This window comes from Danio rerio, chromosome 20 (genome assembly GCF_052040795.2).
Source record: "Danio rerio strain M-AB ecotype USA chromosome 20, GRCz13ab, whole genome shotgun sequence".
NCBI lineage: Eukaryota > Metazoa > Chordata > Actinopteri > Cypriniformes > Danionidae > Danio > Danio rerio.
In genome coordinates, this window is record NC_141040.1 from 49049361 (window position 1) to 49068270 (window position 18910).

The following is an 18910-nucleotide window of genomic DNA, read 5'->3' on the forward strand; positions in this document are numbered from 1 at the left end:
GGTCGTGTCTTGTAATTTTGTGCTGTGCCGCGCAGTACTGCAGCACTGCGAGTGGTCACGTTCATTCACTCGCGCATTCTCAGTAGCCACATCTGTACCATCCAACCTAACAGAATTGAAGAGGATCTACAAAGAGGAATGGCAGAAAATCCCCAAAATCAAGATGAAAAAAATTGTTGCATCTTTCTCAAAAAGACTGGCTGTATTAAATAAAAAAGGGTGCTTCTACTAAATGGCTGCAATATAACAAAGAGTGAAAAATCTAAATACTTTCCTTACCCACTGTATATATTACATAAATATATAAATTTACTTATAAGACTTATTTAACTTATTTATAAGATTACATAGATTATAAATGTATCCAGAATTAGATCTAAGAGACAGAAATGTGGCCTTCAGCTGATAAAAGATGTGTTGCATTTTTCTGTCATAAAAACCAATAATGTTTTGATATCACAAGGCCAAAAGAGTCAAATACGACGCAGATTAATGTGCTCCGCAATTCTGATTTTTCATCAGATCACTGCAATACACATTACAGATATATATGTGAAAGCGCATCTGGAAAGCGTGTAAAGTGACCACCCAGTGTTAACACTTGATATACGAGCTTCCCTGACGTACCTGACAGATAAATATTGTCCCCGGCGGAGATGACGCTGAAGAACTCGCGGTCGTAGAAAGGGACGCTGGCCAGTGGATACCATTTCCCATTTTGTGGATTAAAACATGTGACTGCGGTGAGACAGCGCTGGTTCATACCGATGGCCTGCCGTCCTCCGACCAACACGATAACCTCTGCTACACCTGCGGGTTAGAATGAGGATACAAATATATGAGTACTTGATGGCCCCTGTGGTGCAGGAGTCCATGTGCTGAAATAGAGAAGCTGACAAAGGCTGGAAGTGCAGTTATTCTTCATGGCGGGTTGATGGACTGCAGGGACCCCCAAAGAAGATTGCTGTTCCTCTACGCAGTTTCAGATAGCAGCAATCTTATGTGAAAATCTGAAACCCGGAGAGCCAAGGTACTAAAATAAACACAAGGCATGGTGGAAAATAAATATTGAGCTTTTTTTTCTGGGTTTCAAGTGAAAAGCATGATAACTCTCTCAATTTATATATGTACTCAATATACATCAATGCTGTTGGAAACAGTTGTTGTGAATACTTATTTATGATTCTGATTCTAATTTTAACTTCAATGGTTTAGATAGGTGGCACAGTGGTTAGCACAGCAAGAAAGTCGCTGTTTTGAGTCCCGGCTGGGCCACTTAGCATTTCTGTTTAAAGTTTGCATGTTCCATCCGTGTTCGTATGGGTTTCCTCTGGGTGCTACGGTTTCCCTCCCACAATCCAAAGACATGCGCTATAAGTGAATTGGGTAAACAAAATTGGCCTTAGTGTATGAGTGTGTGTGTAAATGCAAGAGTGTATAGGTGTCTCCCAGAACTGGGTTGTGGCTGGAAGGGTACACTGCAAAAAAAAAAAATCTTACTTAAATTTTTTGTCTTGTTTCGAGTTCAAATATCTAAAGATTCTTAAATCAAGAATAATTTCCTTGACAAGCAAAACATATGGTCTTGTTTTAAGAAATAATATGCTAAAATTAAGTGAGTTTTTCCTTAAAACAAGCTAAGTAATCTGCCGATGGGGTAAGCAAAATAATCTTATGTCAAAAGGATTATTTTGGTTACCCCATTGGCAGATTATTTAGCTTGTTTTGAGAAAAAACAAGCAAATCCTGTTTCTGAAAACAAGACAATATGTTTTGCTTGCCTAGAAAATGCTTCTTGATATAAGAATTTTTAGATATTTGGACTAGAAACAAAACAAAAAAATCTATGTAAGAAAAGCATTTTTTTTTTGCAGTGTATAAAATACATGCTGGAATAGTTGGGGGTTCATTCTGCTGTGGAGAGCCCTGATAAATAAGGGATTGAGCCAAAGGAAAATATACGAATGAATGATGTTTTAGACATCCAAAAATCACCCATATAAAAATAAATTAAAATAAAATGTTCTAATACAAAATTTTACAGCTAAGATTTTAGAAATCCAAAAACACATATTTAAAAATAAAGTAAAATAAAATAAAGTAAAATTAAATTAAATTAAATTAAATTAAATTAAATTAAATTAAATTAAATTAAATTAAATTAAATTAAATTAAATTAAATTAAATTAAATTAAATTAAATTAAAAAAAATTACAGCTAATTTAAATTTATATTTATTTATTTATTTCACAACAAGAGGGAGAATACATTTACCAACATATACCAAAAAAAAAAAAGGTATCCAAATAGCCCAAATTAGACTAGTTCTCAACGGTGGTCCCTTTGCCGGAAGTTTATTGGCCTATACCAATACAAATATGAAGTCAAACTATAAACAATACTTAAATGGAAAAAAAGCAAAACAACATCAAGAGCAAAAAACCTAGTGTTCGCAATGTTGATTATTAGTGTTTATTATTAACTAAGTAATAATTATTAATGTTTTATATATTCAAAAACACATATAAATAAAGGATAAATAAAGAAATAAAATAAATACATTTATTTATAAAATAATTAAAGTATATTAACGCTTGAGAGAGAAAAAAAATCCGAATCTATTTTTTAATATAGTTTTTAGCATAGACAAATATATTATTTGAAATAATTTCTTGGTAAAACAACCAGAATAACAACAAGAACAACAATGTACTGACTACAAACATTTCACTACAGTAACAGAAAAACTTTAAACATAGCACATAAAATCATATCATATTAAAAACAACAACACTATCGAAGTTACCTAACATCCCTCACAAAGAGTGTTTGTGCATGTGTGTCCAATGAAGAGTGTAAGTGAATTATCAGAGCTTAACTAAACTCATAACCATCTGTTTGGCTGCGAGCCCTCAAGTGTCTCACAGCCCTGAGCGCATTGGCTTCAACACTACATGAACTGCATCGCGGGCACCTGCGCACTCATCCCAGAGCTGCGGTTCTGCTACTTTCCTTTCTGTCAAGTGTTTCGACCAAACATGCCTGTTTAGCATTTGTAAATATAACAAATTCACAGCTCGAAAACAGATGCTGCTGGAAAAAAATCTGATGGGACGAGCCAATACATGCACACCTGAGTCCACACACTGCCTGCAGGACAAAGCATGACGCCTGATTCTACAATGCTTGGGAAACCACATATTACAATAGAACTGGTAACACTTTTCAATAACAGTACATCAATGATGATGTACTAATATGTAAATTAAAGATTGGTTAAGGGTATGCGCTAGACATGAACTAACTGTAACCCTTGTGTGCTGTTAGAGATGTTTTCATCCACTCTGTGGTGATTTTGAGTCATATTTTGAAACAGTTTTCTCTCTGTTTCAGCAAATGGAAAGATTTTTGACAAAAAAAAACTTATTTTGACACATATTTTGAGAAAATGCTTTGAAATATTTCAAAAACTCTACAGATCCTGGGCAAACTTACTACCCTTTTGTTGTGTTCAAGGCTGTTTTGGCCCCATTGACTTCCATTATAACCACATTTTTTGACTGCAAAGCCTTGACACCATATAATCATGCATTCTCAATTGTCGCTGGTTTTCCCTGTTGGAACAGAGTTACACAAGAGTTAACTTTAACATAAGTCAGAAAGTTCATGTGCAAATAATGGCTAGCTCACTTGTTAGTACATGTTTATTAGTTGACACTTCAGTTTTAGCTGAATGTAACTATCATGAATCTATTAATTCATTCATCTTCTTTTCAGCTTAGTCCCTTCATAAATCAGGGGTTGCCAAAGCGGAAAGAACCGCCAACTTATCCAGCATGTTTTACGCAGGGCATGCCCTTCCAGCTGCAACCCATCACTAGGAAACACCCATACACAGTCATTCACACACATACACTACGGACAATTAGCTTACCCAATTCACCTATAATGCATGTCTTTGGACTGTGAGGTAAACCAGAGCACCTGGAGGAAACCCAAGCAAACATGAGGAGAACATGCAAACTCCACACAGAAATGCCAACAGACCCAGTTGGGGTTCCAATTAGCTACCTTCTTGCTGTGACGTGCCTTGCTGTGACTTGCCTAACATGAACTCATGACCTGTTAATGTATTTTTATGTCATAACTGTATGGAGCTAGATTTGTTTCTTTATTATTCAATCAAAAATATTTAGTTTTAAAGAAAAAATAAGTATGTAGTAATTAAAAAATTTAAGATTTCAAATAAAAAACACGTTTAATTAAAAAACTTATGTCAATGATAACAAAATATTTTGGATTGCAAAAAATAAACAATTGTCCTGTTATGCAGTTACCACAATTTTCATTGCACACTCATTAATTTTGCTCTCTTTTCTGCTGTCTTTTATTGCACATTTAGAATCTTTGCTTGCAGGTTGAAATGTTTTGCTTGTGAGTTGAAAAGTTTTGAACCCATGAATGCCAGGGTTAATTTTGTGTCTTTAGTATTCAAACAAACATATGAAGTTTTTGACCAAAACTAGGTACAATGTAATTAAAAAATAAAAGATTTCAAATAATAAAAAATGTTTATTTAAAAAAAATCACACTGCAAAAAAATAAACTATTGCCATTTTATGCAGTTACCACCAGATTAATTCATTGTGTGCTCATTCATTTTGCTTTCGGTTTGGTTTCATTTTTGCGGATCTAAAATCTTTGCTTTTGAGTTGAAAAGTTTTGCGAGTTGAAAACTGCAGCTCAGTGGGCGGGATCTTATGAAACACCTTATTCTATTGGTCATCTTGATTGAGGTCACAGGTTGGCCACGCCCATTACATTTTTGCGCGGTTGGAATTGCCTTCCTGACAGGAGCGAGCTAATGGCTAGCAACAGGTCTTCTTTAAGGTAGGTTAACTGAAACTGTATAATAACTTGTGTATTACCATTCACATTTCCCATCTATTTATGTTACGACTGCTAGTATTAAACTCTAGTCAGCGATATTTTGGAATTTTCTCGATTAACATTATGATGTCGGCCATCAGTCCTGTACAGTTGTAAAGGGCAACGCAAGGCCAGTGTATTTTGGAAAATATACATTGATGTACCGTTAAAGTCAGGCTTTTTGTCTGTAGATGATGGCCAGGTGTACAGTAGGTCTGCAAACAGTCTGGGAAACATTATCGGCAGCCCGTTGCTCTTAGTTTCCACTCAAGAGCTGTCTCTTTGAACTGGAGCATCATATTCATTCTCCACTGTTAGAAAATGTAGTAACTCAGTGTAACGTTATGTGTATTTCATTATGAACTTGACAAATGTTTATTTAGTATATTTCGTTTGGCATATGAATGTTAGTTCATACATTAGTTAACTTGAATTAATAATGCATAGCATATCTGTTAAACCATGATTAATCTTTGTTAATGTTTACTAAACATATTAATGCATTTTAAATCATGATGAACGAGTTAGAGTTTGTTCTGCATAAACTGTTAACGTTAACTTAGTCATGTTCTATTGTATCTCCTTATATTAACAGCTCAATGTAATTAGCCGATGTTTATGGACACATACAATAATGTATTTGTTCACTGACAAGATAACATAATTAAATAAACAACATTTATTCAGTAATACTAAATTTTTGTTAACGGAAACTTATACAAATAGTAATGTTACTTAATGCAGCAAATACTGAACAACTCACATTTTTCAACAGGCATGTTATTCATGTTTTTAAGACTTTTTACTAACATGATTTATCTCTAGCAAAGCATTAGTTAAGGGAATTAGGAACATTGGTGTAAAGTGTACACTACTTCAACACGTTACATTTGTAAACTGGCTTACCACTAACCCAACATTATAACTGATGTGTTACATCTTTGGGTTTATTATAAAGCAGTGATTTATATATATATATATATATATATATATATATATATATATATATATATATATATATATATATATATATATAAAATAAGAACAATTATGTTAGTAAAGAGTTAACGTTGGAGAGGTGCACACTTCATAATAAGCTTTCTGATTTCCTTAAAAAATGCTTAGTTACTAAGTGATAATCCATGTTAGTAAAGAGTTTACAAATGATATAACACATCATACAATGTTAAAGTCTTTGTTTTGAAAAGTAACGGCAGTTTGCAGGTGACCTTCGCTATATAATTTGTTTAGGCATTATTGCAAATGTTTGGTCTTTAAAGGAACTGTTATAAATCAGTTGTAAAGTAATTTAAATGTGGTTAACAAAAGACAACAATACATAAACAAGAGAGATATGTGGAATATAAATATTACATTAATCAGAACAATTTTTCATCTGTTTCTTCAGTTTATTCTTACAGGTTGATCACTCAGTCTTATGGGGCGTAAAACATCTGCTTTGACTCCTCGGATGTCCACATCTGCGCTGACTCCACAGACGTTTACATCTGCACTGTCTTAAATCAACGAATCAATATCTACAATCTACAATGATTCCACTGGCGTCCACATCTGCATTATCTCCTTAGACATCAACATTTGGACTGACCACAGACATTTATTATTCACTAAACTTATCAATCACCACCTGTGCTGTGTGTTGAATTTTTCTCTGGAATTGTGTAGGATTTGGACAATAGTAGATTTTGACTTTTTATAAATTGTATTTTTTATACATTTATTGTTTCCCTTTCTGGAATAAAGGAATATAAACAGCTCTTTAGTAATCATTTAATGAGTCATACAGTTTTATGTCTGTTTATTTTGCAATAAAGAAATATAAATGTTTTTTATTTTATTAATTCAGCTAAAGTATTTCCCAGCTGTAGCTTTCAATAACAAAAATTCTGTTACATAAATGGTATAATACACTTTACTACAGTAAAGCACTACAGCATATGTCTGTATAAATTATATTTTTATGTGGAAGGAATGTGTAGGAGATACATTTATTTAGTAGTGCTTTTGCCAACATATATATATATATATATATATATATATATATATATATATATATATATTTGCATAAGCGTGTTAATAATACAGTAGTTGTAGGGATGTTCAAAATGCCTGTCAGCTATAATTTAATATGAAATCGTGGCAGCGACCTGAATCTACCTTTTAAAAATGAGTTTACAGTCCATCTCATGATATACATATATATTACGTTTTCACGCGATTGTACTGGACTCCCTTTAGTGACCAGAGCGAGCAACAGGTCTTCTTCAAGGTAAGTTAACTGAAAGTGTATAATAACTTGAATATTACCATCCATATTTTCCTAAACTCTGTCTAGTCAGTGATATTGATGAATACTCTCGATTGACTAACATTAGATGAAATACGTGCAAGATATTAACAATACATGCGTTCAAAAGTATGTGCACAGCTGAGACGTGCACAACTGTTCTCCATCGCGTCTGCATCCAGACTATGTTGGTGGACATACAGCTAATCTGACTAGACAAAGTTTAATACTAGCAGTCGTAACATAATCAGATGGGAAATGTGGATGGTAATACACAAGTTATTATACAGTTTCAGTTAACCTACCTTAAAGAAGACCTGTTGCTAGCCATTAGCTCGCTCCTGTCACGGAAGACAATTCCAACCACGCGAAAATTTAATGGGCGTGGCCAAACTGTGACCTCAATCAAGATGACCAATAGAATAAGGTGTTTCATAAGATCCCACCCACTGAGCTGCAGTTTTCAACTCGCAAAACTTTTCAACTCAAAAGCAAAGATTTTAGATCCGCAAAAATGAAACCAAACCGAAAGCAAAATGAATGAGCACACAATGAATTAATCTGGTGGTAACTGCATAAAATGGCAATAGTTTATTTTTTTGCAGTGTGATTTTTTTTAAATAAACGTTTTTTATTATTTGAAATCTTTTATTTTTTAATTACATTGTACCTAGTTTTGGTCAAAAACTTCATATGTTTGTTTGAATACTAAAGACACAAAATTAACCCTGGCATTCATGGGTTCAAAACTTTTCAACTCACAAGCAAAACATTTCAACCTGCAAGCAAAGATTCTAAATGTGCAATAAAAGACAGCAGAAAAGAGAGCAAAATTAATGAGTGTGCAATGAAAATTGTGGTAACTGCATAATAGGACAATTGTTTATTTTTTGCAATCCAAAATATTTTATTATCATTGACATAAGTTTTTTAATTAAACATGTTTTTTATTTGAAATCTTAAATTTTTTAATTACTACATACTTATTTTTTCTTTAAAACTAAATATTTTTGATTGAATAATAAAGAAACAAATCTAGCTCCATATAACTAGGTCCACATGGAATCTGCACGAGCAGAAATCAGCAGATTTACGCATATTTTTGGCCCATCATTGAGTCTATTTATTTACTTGTGTAAATGTGTGTACATCTATATTATTCAGTTTTTAAATTAATTTCAACTAATAGTAATTTTGTGATATTATTGACTACACTGTAAAATCAGTCAAACCATTTGAGGAAACCGATTGCAACAAACTATTTAAGTTCAAAAACTAATGCTAATGAGTACTTTGAACTTAATCTATTTGAGTAAATGAAGCAATTTGAGCACAGTAAAACCCAATAAATGAAGAGAACTCAAACCAACTGAGTACTGTAAAACTTAATACGTTAAGGCAACTCAAATCGTTTGAGGAAAAAGCTAATCTATAGGAGTACTGTGAACTTACTCCATTTATGTTGAATTAATGAGGTATTTAATTAACCCATTTCCTCCAACACTGAGTTCAAAACTCTTTTCAAATGAGTAGAATTAACTTTCAGTCCGTTTTGAGTTAACTACACTCATTTTATTTGTAAAGTTGACTGTTGGGTTTTACAGTGTTATTTATTACTTGATTGTTCAAGCTAGCTCACAGAAGTGCTTTGTTTGTTGTTGAATGTTAAAATAAGATGAATTAAATACAAAATAAGGAACATCCTGGATCTGTTTCCTCTCTCTTTTTGAATTGTTTTAATGTATTATAGAGGTATCGGATTGGGTTCCGGTATTGGTAAATACTCGAAATCTAATGTTTCGGACTCAAGGGCAAAAGCACATGATTGGGATACACATAATAGACATACATGATATTATCAGACCTTTGAGTTAAAGTTAAATAAAAATAAAAATGTATTTAAACTTTTATTTGATAAAGTCATGTTGGACCAACTCAATTGCAATTAATTATGTAAATAGTTTTTTTGAATTGGTGCTAAACATATTTATTGGATGGAAATCCTGCCCACAATTAAATAGGGTATATGCAGAGCTAATGTTTCTTCCAATACCCATATATTTCCAGTAAACGGATAATGAGACTTTTTCAATTGTGCACTTTTACAGCATCGATGTTGTAATTTAATTAAAGTACAGTCAGTTAAATAGACTTCGGCATTCATTTAGTTGTTGAAGCGTAAACTGATACAAAAAGCTGTTTACATGCATGCGCCCATCAGGATCAGCAGGCTAGCACAGAAACGCCATTGAAAATACTGGAGTAAAAAAAAAAAAAAAAGAATACTTTAAAGACATGGTGTGGGAAAATGTAATTTAATGTAATGCTTCTTGCATATTCTGAGACCAACTTTATGTCGTATATCAGTCAGACAGTGAAGATCATTGATTTTAAAGAAAACAGAGCTTAAAGGGTCACGAAACACCAAAACACATTTTTTGAGCTGTTGACAGACGTATATGTGTCCCACACTGCTATAAACACTATTAGGACACCTTTATTTCACTAAAAAGTGTAAATTGGTTGTTTTTGCGTTATTTCAAGCAAATTCGTACTTCCGGATTGAAACGAATTTTTGAAGCTGCGTCACGGTCATGACATAATAGCGTGTATTCCAGCATGCAGACTGGGCGCCCACTTTTCTGACTTTTTCCAAAGTAGAGGTGTGAAAACACCCTGCTGAATCGAGGGGGTTTCATGGCCCTTTAAACGTGCCAGTTTTGTAACAGCAAACAGTTCACCGGAAGCGTTTGACCCGGGGTACTGACAAATTAAAAGTCCTTCTGCATGCTTCTGCATGTACCCTATTGGGTTCATCCAATTTTTTATTTATTTTTTGAGTGCGTGCAAGAAGTTCGCCTAGTACTTTTTTATTTTCTTCTAAATTTGACTAGCATAACTGCACCTTTACCATTGAGCCATATATCTAGAAACCGGAAAATCCCGCAGAGGGGATTTGTATGTGTTCTCTTTCAACATGTAAGCCAGAAAATCCTACCAGTGCAAGATAAACATATAAAGAGCAGAATGATCACACTTTTCCATGGTTAAGACCAATAAGCAACCCCATAACAATCACCTCATTACATAAACATGGCTTAAATGTACCGGTAGAATAAAAATGAAGGAACTCCAGCATCATCCGGTATGTAACTCTATCCAGGTTTGCCGTTTCTAAAGCTGCTTGTTGTGTGTGCACAGGTTGGAGCTCTCAGACTTCCTGCATGATGTCTACACCAGCGCGGGGCTTGTCATCAAATCGCCTCGCAGAGAGCGGCTTTTGTTTAAGGCGCAGGAAGAAAGGCGGCGAGAGAGCCGAGGAAAGTGAGAGAGCGACGTGAAGACATCCTTGAGCTTCTTTTAACCGCTGGCTCATCTTTCCGAATCAATACTTTCTCCCCCCCCCTCCTGCACTCCCTTGACAACAGCGCCTGCCTGATCCATGGGCTTCTCTCCGCTCCAGCATCCTTCTTTTACAATATTGTCATCTTTTCCTCCTTCTCTATTTCACTCTCTCTCTAGCTAAATCTTGGCTTTTCTCTCTAGGGCAGGTGAAAACACAACTGGAGTGGAAAAGAGACAAAAAAAAAATCAAGAGGAAAAAAAATATACAGTATGAAGGGTTTTGACTTAAGTGAGACATGGTAAAGGTCAGACTGTTCTCTTGCTTGATTTTGGTTGCAAATAAAGCACTCAGACTATTGTTATTATTAATAACACGTTTCACAGTGCTTTAAAAATATCACATCACTTAAATAATTTTTTCCTTTTTATTAATTATTTAATTTAAATAATGGGGTGACGCAGTGGCGCAGTGGATAATGCTGTTGCCTCAGAGCAAGAAGGTCACTGGTTTGAGCCTTGGCTGGGTCAGTTGGCGTTTCTGTGTGGAGTTTGCATGTTCTCCCTAGGTTCGCGTGGGTTTCCTACGGGTGCTCCTGTTTCCCCTGCAGTCCAAAGACATGCAGTACAGGTGAATTGAGTAGGCTAAATTGTCAGTAGTGTATGAGTGTGAGTGATTGTGTTTGTGGATGTTTCCCAGAGATGGGTTGTGGCAGGAATGGCAACCGCTGCGTAAAAACATGCTGGATAAGTTGGCAGCTCATTCTGTTGTGGTGACCCCAGAGTAATAAAGGGACTAAGCTGAAAAGAAAATTAATGCATGAATAATTTAAATAAACTAAGGAAAATATAACATATAATATCATATTATTATTATTATTATTATTATTATTATTATTATTAATTTATTATTATTATTATTATTATTATTATTATTATTATACATTTTCAGTGAATGAGGACAGTTTTATAGCGCTTTAAAAATAATATCTTTCTTGTAGTAATAATTTAATTAAAATTAATGAAAAAGTAAAATGTAATATACAATCTTAGTATTATTTTTATTTTATTATACTTATTATTTGTGGTATTAATAATAATAATATTAACAATAGTATTAATATGAATACTACTACTACTACTACTACTAATAATAATAATAATAATAAATGCCCTTAACAAAATATGCAAAATATTAGTAAAAATCAATAAAGTAAAGAAGAGTGAAAACTAATTAATATTAATAATAATAATAATAATCATAATAATAATATTAATAATAATAATAATAATAATAATATAGTAAATTTGAAATTTTTAGTAAGTGAGGAAAATCATCTAATAAGTTTCACAGTGCTTTAAAATACTACAGCACTTAAATTATATTTTCCTTTTTAATAAATATTAAGTTTAAATAAATTAAAAAGTAAAATATAATACATAATCCCAAGTATTTATTTATTAATTTATTTATTATTAATATACATTTTCAATGAATGAGGAAAACCAACGTTACAAAGAGCTTTGAAAATATCAGAGTGGTTAAATTATATCATCCTTTTATTAAATATTTTGATGAAAAATAATAAAAAAGTAAAATATAATATACAATATCATTGTATTATTATTATTATAATTATTAGTATTATTATTATTATTATAAATTTTGTATGAATAAGGAAAATCCTTTAATAAGTTTCACAGGACTTAAATAATATTACAGCACCTCAATAAAATTGTCCCTTTTAATAATTATTTAATTATAAAGTATTAAGTAAAATAAAGTATTATTACTAATTAAAAAGTAAAATATAATATACAATATATATAATTTATTCTATAATTTTCATTTAGCTTAGAATCAGAAGCAATAATATTATTATAGTTATTATTATTACTATTATTATTAATAATTTAATGAATGAGGAAAAAAAAAGTTTCAGTCTATCAACAAACGTCACATTCAGATGTAGAGTAACAAGGCGTCTGATTACTGTCAGCTTATTTGTACATTTAATTTTCATTTACAATCATGTCCTATTTTTTTCTCCTCTATTTCACTCTCTCTCTTGCTAAATCTTGGCTTTTTTCTCTAGGGCAGGTGAAAACACAACGAGTGGAAAAGAGAAAAATAAAGAGGAAAAATATACAGTATGGAGGGTTTTGTCTTAAGTGAGACGTGAGGCGTGATCAGGGTCAGGCTGTTCTCCAGCTCAATAGTGAACATGATTTTGGTTGGAAATAAAGCACTCAGACTGCTGCTCCAGGCTGACGGGTAGAGCAGATAAATGCACAAATAGAAAAAAAGGTCTGCATTTTGTCCAGTCAAAATGGATAGAGATTGCATTTTTATTTTTAGCTGTAAATAGAAAAGAAAGCATGTCTACGCAGTTATTTATTTATTTATTACATATACTTAGCAAAACAACAAGCAATTACACACAATCGTTTCTTCATATCTGTATCATTTTAAGAATAAATGTCTATGGGATTATGTAAATGTTTAATACTGATTTAATTATATTATTATTATTATTATTATTATTATTATTATTAGAGTGGAAAAGAGACAAAACAACATCCAGAGGAACAAAATATAAAGTATGAAGTGTTTTGTCTTTATTAAGTGGTTTATTAAAAGTCTTTATTAAATTTTTAATATTTGCAATACAATTTTGTGTACAATTTTGTAACAACAACAGTACTAATATTATTAACAATAATAGTAAAAATATACTTATGGTATTAATAAAGTAAAATATGACAAAGTAAATAGAGTAAACTATAATATACAATGTCATGTATTATTATTATACATAATAATAGTAATAATAGTGAGAATAATAATAATAATAATAATAATAATAATAATAATAATAATAATAATATTAAAATGGTGTTAATATGTAAAAAATGTTAAATATTAGTAAAATATGATAAAGTGAAATAAAATATACAGTAAATATGAATGCATATAATAATAATAATAATAACAACAACAATGATAATAATAATAATAATAATAATAACTATTATTATTATTATTATTATTACTATTTTTATTATCATTGTTGCATACTATTATAAGTTTTTAATAAATAGGGGAAATTGACTAACAAGTGTCTTAGCATTTTAAAATGATCTATCTGATCTAATGCTTGCAGATCGCTGGAGAACTACAGATATGTCACAGAACTGGAGTACAAATAACATCATGCATCTCAAGCACACCAGATCCTAATTCCCTCTGATTACACACACATTGCTGGTAACTCATCATGGACTGACTACCTGGACTTTATATTCACCTCTCACACACACGTTGCTGAGTCTTGTTTCTTACTACGAACAGTATGAAGCATTTTCTCTTGCTTGACTTGTCTTGTTTTGATTGTTTTTGTTTTACCGTTCTGATTCTTTTCCACTTAGTCTATATTTTGACCTCTTTTTGATTACCTACAGTTGTAGGCAGAGCGAGTCTTCATGAAACACTAAAACAGTTCAAGGAAATGTGTTCAAGCTTCAAAACGTTTCAAAACTCGTTTCTACATTGACACTTAGTGGTATTTTTTATGTATTACTCTGGATCTGCTGCAGCAAAAAACATTTAAAGAAAATTGAATGTTGTAGAATTTCAAGTGATTCAGTGAAACAGGGAGAGTTCCAGACTAGCATGCACAAATAATGGGTTCGAGTCCAAGGTGATGCAGCTATAGATGTTAGTTTTTAAATGCTCTGTATTTGTTACGTTTTGTTTTAACATTGGTCTGACACCAGAATGAACACTTTGTGAACAAATATGTCTTGTTTTGAGCATAAAAGTTGACATTATTAAAAAACATCAAGTGACAATTTCTGAGCATTTGTGTGCAAGTCAGGATTCGAACTCAGGGCATTTGAAGCACACTTGCTACATGAGTTTTCCCGACGCTGTCAATCAAACGCAGTTTCGCCAGGCCTCGAAAGGTAAAGTCTAGATAGTTTTACACAGCGGATCCCCTTCCAGCTGCAACCATTCACTAGGAAACATCAATTTACACTCATTCACACACATACACAATTTTAGCTAACCCAATTTACCTGTAGGGCATGTCTTTGGACTGTGGGGGAAACCGGAGCACCTGGAGGAAACCCACGCAAACACGTGGAGAACATGCAAACTCCACAGAGAAATGCCAACTGACCCAGCCAAGGTTTGAACTAGCGTCCTTCTTGCTGATCGTTCTGACCATTGCACCACTGTGACGCCCAGGGCAGGCATCAATAAAATAAATGTATAGTGTCATTTAATAAATAACATAAACAATACTCTGTACAACTGTTTTTACATTACTGTGACGGTTGGGTTTAGGGTTGGGGTAGGGGTAGACATTAATAAAATATAATAAATGGGAATTCTAATAAATAAAATAAATAATTCTTGTTAACTTCCGGCTGTAACCGTATCTAATCTAGCAACAACAGCTCGAAAAGCTTCCGAAAAGTCTGATGCTTTGAATCTCTTTAGTCACGTGATATGGGTGCTTTGAATCATTTTATTCACATGACCTAGTGTTTCGGATCATACATCAGAGCAGTGTTACGAAATACTTGCGCTTCGGGATTTCGACACTTTGTCGAAAAGCCAGTTTTGCATCAGCCATGACTAATTACCTTTATACTCTTGTTTGCTCCTGTTTTTGACCATTGCCTGGATGAATTCTCCACATGTGGATCTGCACATCCGTTATCAACATTCATTCCATTACAATATCACACAACTTAAATAAAAAATTGCCTTTCATTAATTGTTTAAATAAAAATAACACGCTTTGGTTTAAAAATTTCAGTCACAACATAATAGCCATGCACACATACTGTTTCATAGTATCAGTAAATAGTAAACATAAAGAAATAAGAGATATTGACTCTTAATTGGTATTTCATTTATATGTCTGAATTCTGTCCTTTTTAACATTAGCTTTAAGAGCTGAAAAGGAAAAAAAACATGGCAGGTCTATCAGTAAAAATCCCATTCAGACGTAGAGTAACAGGACGTCCAATTACTGTCAGCGAATATGTACATTTCACTGTAACCCCATAAAGGGCAAACACAGCCATTTCTTATTTCCAGAGAGATTTGAGTCTGTCTGAGCAGCAGGTGACCTTTTACAGCCCTTAAAAAAGTGCTGCTGAAGAAACGTCCTATTCTGTAATGAGGTATGCTGATATTAATTGAGTTAAATCGTGCTCAGTCCTAAAAACAGGGAGAGTGAGAAAAGTGGACCAACAGAGTGCAACAGTTTCTAAAAAAACAACATAAGCTCATTCTGAAAATAAACCCCTATATACATTTCTGAAGATCACAAATTATGTAGCCAGTATGGCTGCATTTCGACCGATACACTTCGATATGAGGGCGTTCCTTTTTGCGGTTTTCGCTTACCAGCAAACCGTTTACCTCCATGTGGGTGGCTTTTCTGCTGTTACCAGTTTGCTCAGGGGCTTGTTTATGTCAGACGACTTGAGATACAGAGAGGAGTTGACCATGACGATGTGATTTGAGTCCAGGAACCAGGTAAGACAAAAACAAAAAGAAAAATAAAACAAACAAGTAAATAACATGGTGAGAATGTGGTGAAATCTGAAAATGTGGTAAAAATCAGGGGGCTTTTCTTTTTCTGGATTGCTTTTTAAAACACTTTTTGATTTGTTTAGGGAGTTGGGTGGGTGATGGTAAATCTGTGGATGAGTCAGTTGATCACTTAGCCAACCAGTCAGTCAGTTGACAGCGGCCACTGATGGATCTATGCGAGAACAGCAGGTGTGAATGGCACTCATGAGAGAAACTTGATTTAAACCTTGCTTTGCCTTCAGATCGCTTAAAATAAATGTAAAAATCTCTTTGAAAAAAGTAATTACAAATGGTTTTATTGCTTATTAACTTCTTATGTGCTGTTGGGTAATGTTTTCATCCACTCTGGGTGATTTTTTTCACATTTTTTTTGCATAAATCTGTTAATTAACCTCAGTCATGATCAAAACAACTAAATTGTTTACTAATAATACAGGATTTTGAATCTTTAATGGCCAAATTCATAAATGATGTAATTTAAAAATGATGTGTTTTCAATTTAAAAGTAATTGTGGACTTTTTTACCCTGGACATGTGGAACAGCATTGCCTTTGACACATTGCTTTTGATTGATTTGCATTTTTTTTGTCCTTAATTTACTGTTGGTGGCTATTTTTGCCCCACTGACTTCTATTATAATCTCATTTTTTGATTGCAAAACAATGACAGCGTATAATCATGCATTTTTGATTGTTGGTGGTTTTCTCTGTTGGGAAGAGGTAACATTGGTCATTTTTACTGTTGATCATCAGTTGGCACTATTAACCCTTTAAATAGGCCTGTGCAAAATAAATAAATAAATAAATTAATTAAAAAATTATTTATAAATTAAAAAATTAAAAAATAAATAAATTTTATATATATATATATATATATATATATATATATATATATATATATATATATATATATATATATTTTATTTTTGTATATGGAGTAAAATAGCAAATTAAAGTGTGTGTGTGTGTGTGTGTGTGTCTGTGAGTATATGAGAGTGACCTTTATCTCACTTACTTTGATGCATCTAAGAAAATCAAAATATGCATCTCAGCTCTCAGAACTACATGGAGTAAACAAAAACAAACTCTGTGTATTTATGCACCATCAAATGTGGTGATAATGGAAGTCAATAGGGCAAAAACAGCCACCAACAGTAAATTAGGGAGAAAAAATTTAAATAATGCATCAAAGCCAATTTTGTTACTAATTATTCACATGTCCAAGACTGTGATAAAAGTAAAAATCCAGTAAACAATTACTTTTTATATTTAAAATACGTCATTTTGTGAGCTTTTTTTCACCAAATCAGTGACATCTTTTATGAATTTGGCGTTGAAATCCTGTAATCCTGTAATTTTCTAAACAATTTGGCACATTTAATCATGACTGTGGTTGATTAACAGATTTATGCAAAAAATAAAAGAAAACATCTGATGCATTTTTGCAGCAGTTTAATTCAGTGAACATAACAAAAGGTTAGTAAATTTGAACAGTGCACAACGGTAAACAGCAACTGTTATGGTTGTTAGATGAGATCCATCCTCTGTACAGTAGGCTAGATCGTCTCATTTCAAAACACTCGGTAAGGCCTGTGTAGACTTCAAAGGACTCACCTTTGAAGTCTGCATCCTTCGGAGGATGCAGCCTCTGAAATGAGACACAGCTGTAATCTGACAATTTAACTGAAAACAAACATAAAGTGCATTTTCATTAATGAATTAATTTTCTTTTCGGCTTAGTCCCTTTATTAATTGGGGGTCGCCACAGCGGAATGAACTGCCAACTTATCCAGCAAGTTTTTACGCAGCGGATGCCCTTCCAGCCGCAACCCATCTCTGGGAAGAAAGTGCATTTTCAGATTTCAATTAAAGATTACAGGAGCAAACAATTTATTTCCTTAATGATAAAACTAGCAATGAGAGCCAACAAAATCATTACGGTTAGTTTTGATTTTGTGTGTACTTTAACATGAAGGTTGCATTAGTTAACATAAATTAACAATGAACTGCATTTATTAAGCATTATTTAACCTGTGTTTATAATTATTTTTTTTCCCTTTACCTTTCCCCCTGATTTGCATATACTTGATGAAAGTTTGCAACATTCTGTTACTGAGGGAATAACAGTGCTGTAATGAGCGCTGCTGTAAAAAGTGGGCGTTGCAGCAGCTGCCAATCGAGAAATTTAGGGGCGGAGCACAAGTCTCCGACACCTATTTTTCCTCTCTGCCTGCTCCCCAAACACTTATACGACTTGATGAGCAGCCACAGGAAGCGATACGCACCTCTGACAGGTGAGCTTCTCCTCGCTCTGTGCTCACAGCCTCCCACAGGACAATCACACCCGTCTCTTCCACCTCGCTTCCCCTTAATGAGTCCTATCTATGGCATTGGCTCAGCGGCTGCCATCGGTAAATAACGGTCTGCCAGACGGGACGTCAGGGCGGCCAGGTAGCTCTCATCCCCTACTGAGCTAAAGAGCGATAATGATAACATCCAGAGCAGGGAACGACGGTAAATAACTGTCTCTTTTTCTCTCCTCCTGAGCTCAATCTCTCCATCGCAGAGGGAGGAAACCCAAACCTGCTTTAAACTACCATCATCTTGGCCTGAGACAAGACCTCCAGATCTCCCTGCTGAGCCAGGTCGGCTTGATTTTCCTAAATCAGAGAGTCAGACTGAGCAAAGTGGACCAAAGAGACCTTTAGCTGCACCCAC

The 18910-nt window shown here is 33.4% G+C and overlaps 1 protein-coding gene and 1 long non-coding RNA gene across 3 annotated transcripts in view; one reads left to right on the forward strand and one right to left on the reverse strand.

Annotated features, from left to right (window-relative positions):
* Positions 1-18910, reverse strand: part of klhl29 (kelch-like family member 29) — a 611610-nt gene that overhangs the window by 63396 nt on the left and 529304 nt on the right. For both annotated transcript variants that reach the window (XM_087298740.1, XM_087298739.1), the window contains one exon: positions 628-810. In XM_087298740.1, coding sequence (XP_087154866.1) covers positions 628-810 — 183 coding nt within the window. The remainder of the gene's footprint in view (positions 1-627; positions 811-18910) is intronic.
* On the forward strand, positions 4832-6719 carry LOC147839459 (uncharacterized). The gene is made up of 2 exons (XR_015519064.1): positions 4832-4890; positions 6338-6719. It is a non-coding gene; the product is annotated as an uncharacterized LOC147839459 (long non-coding RNA).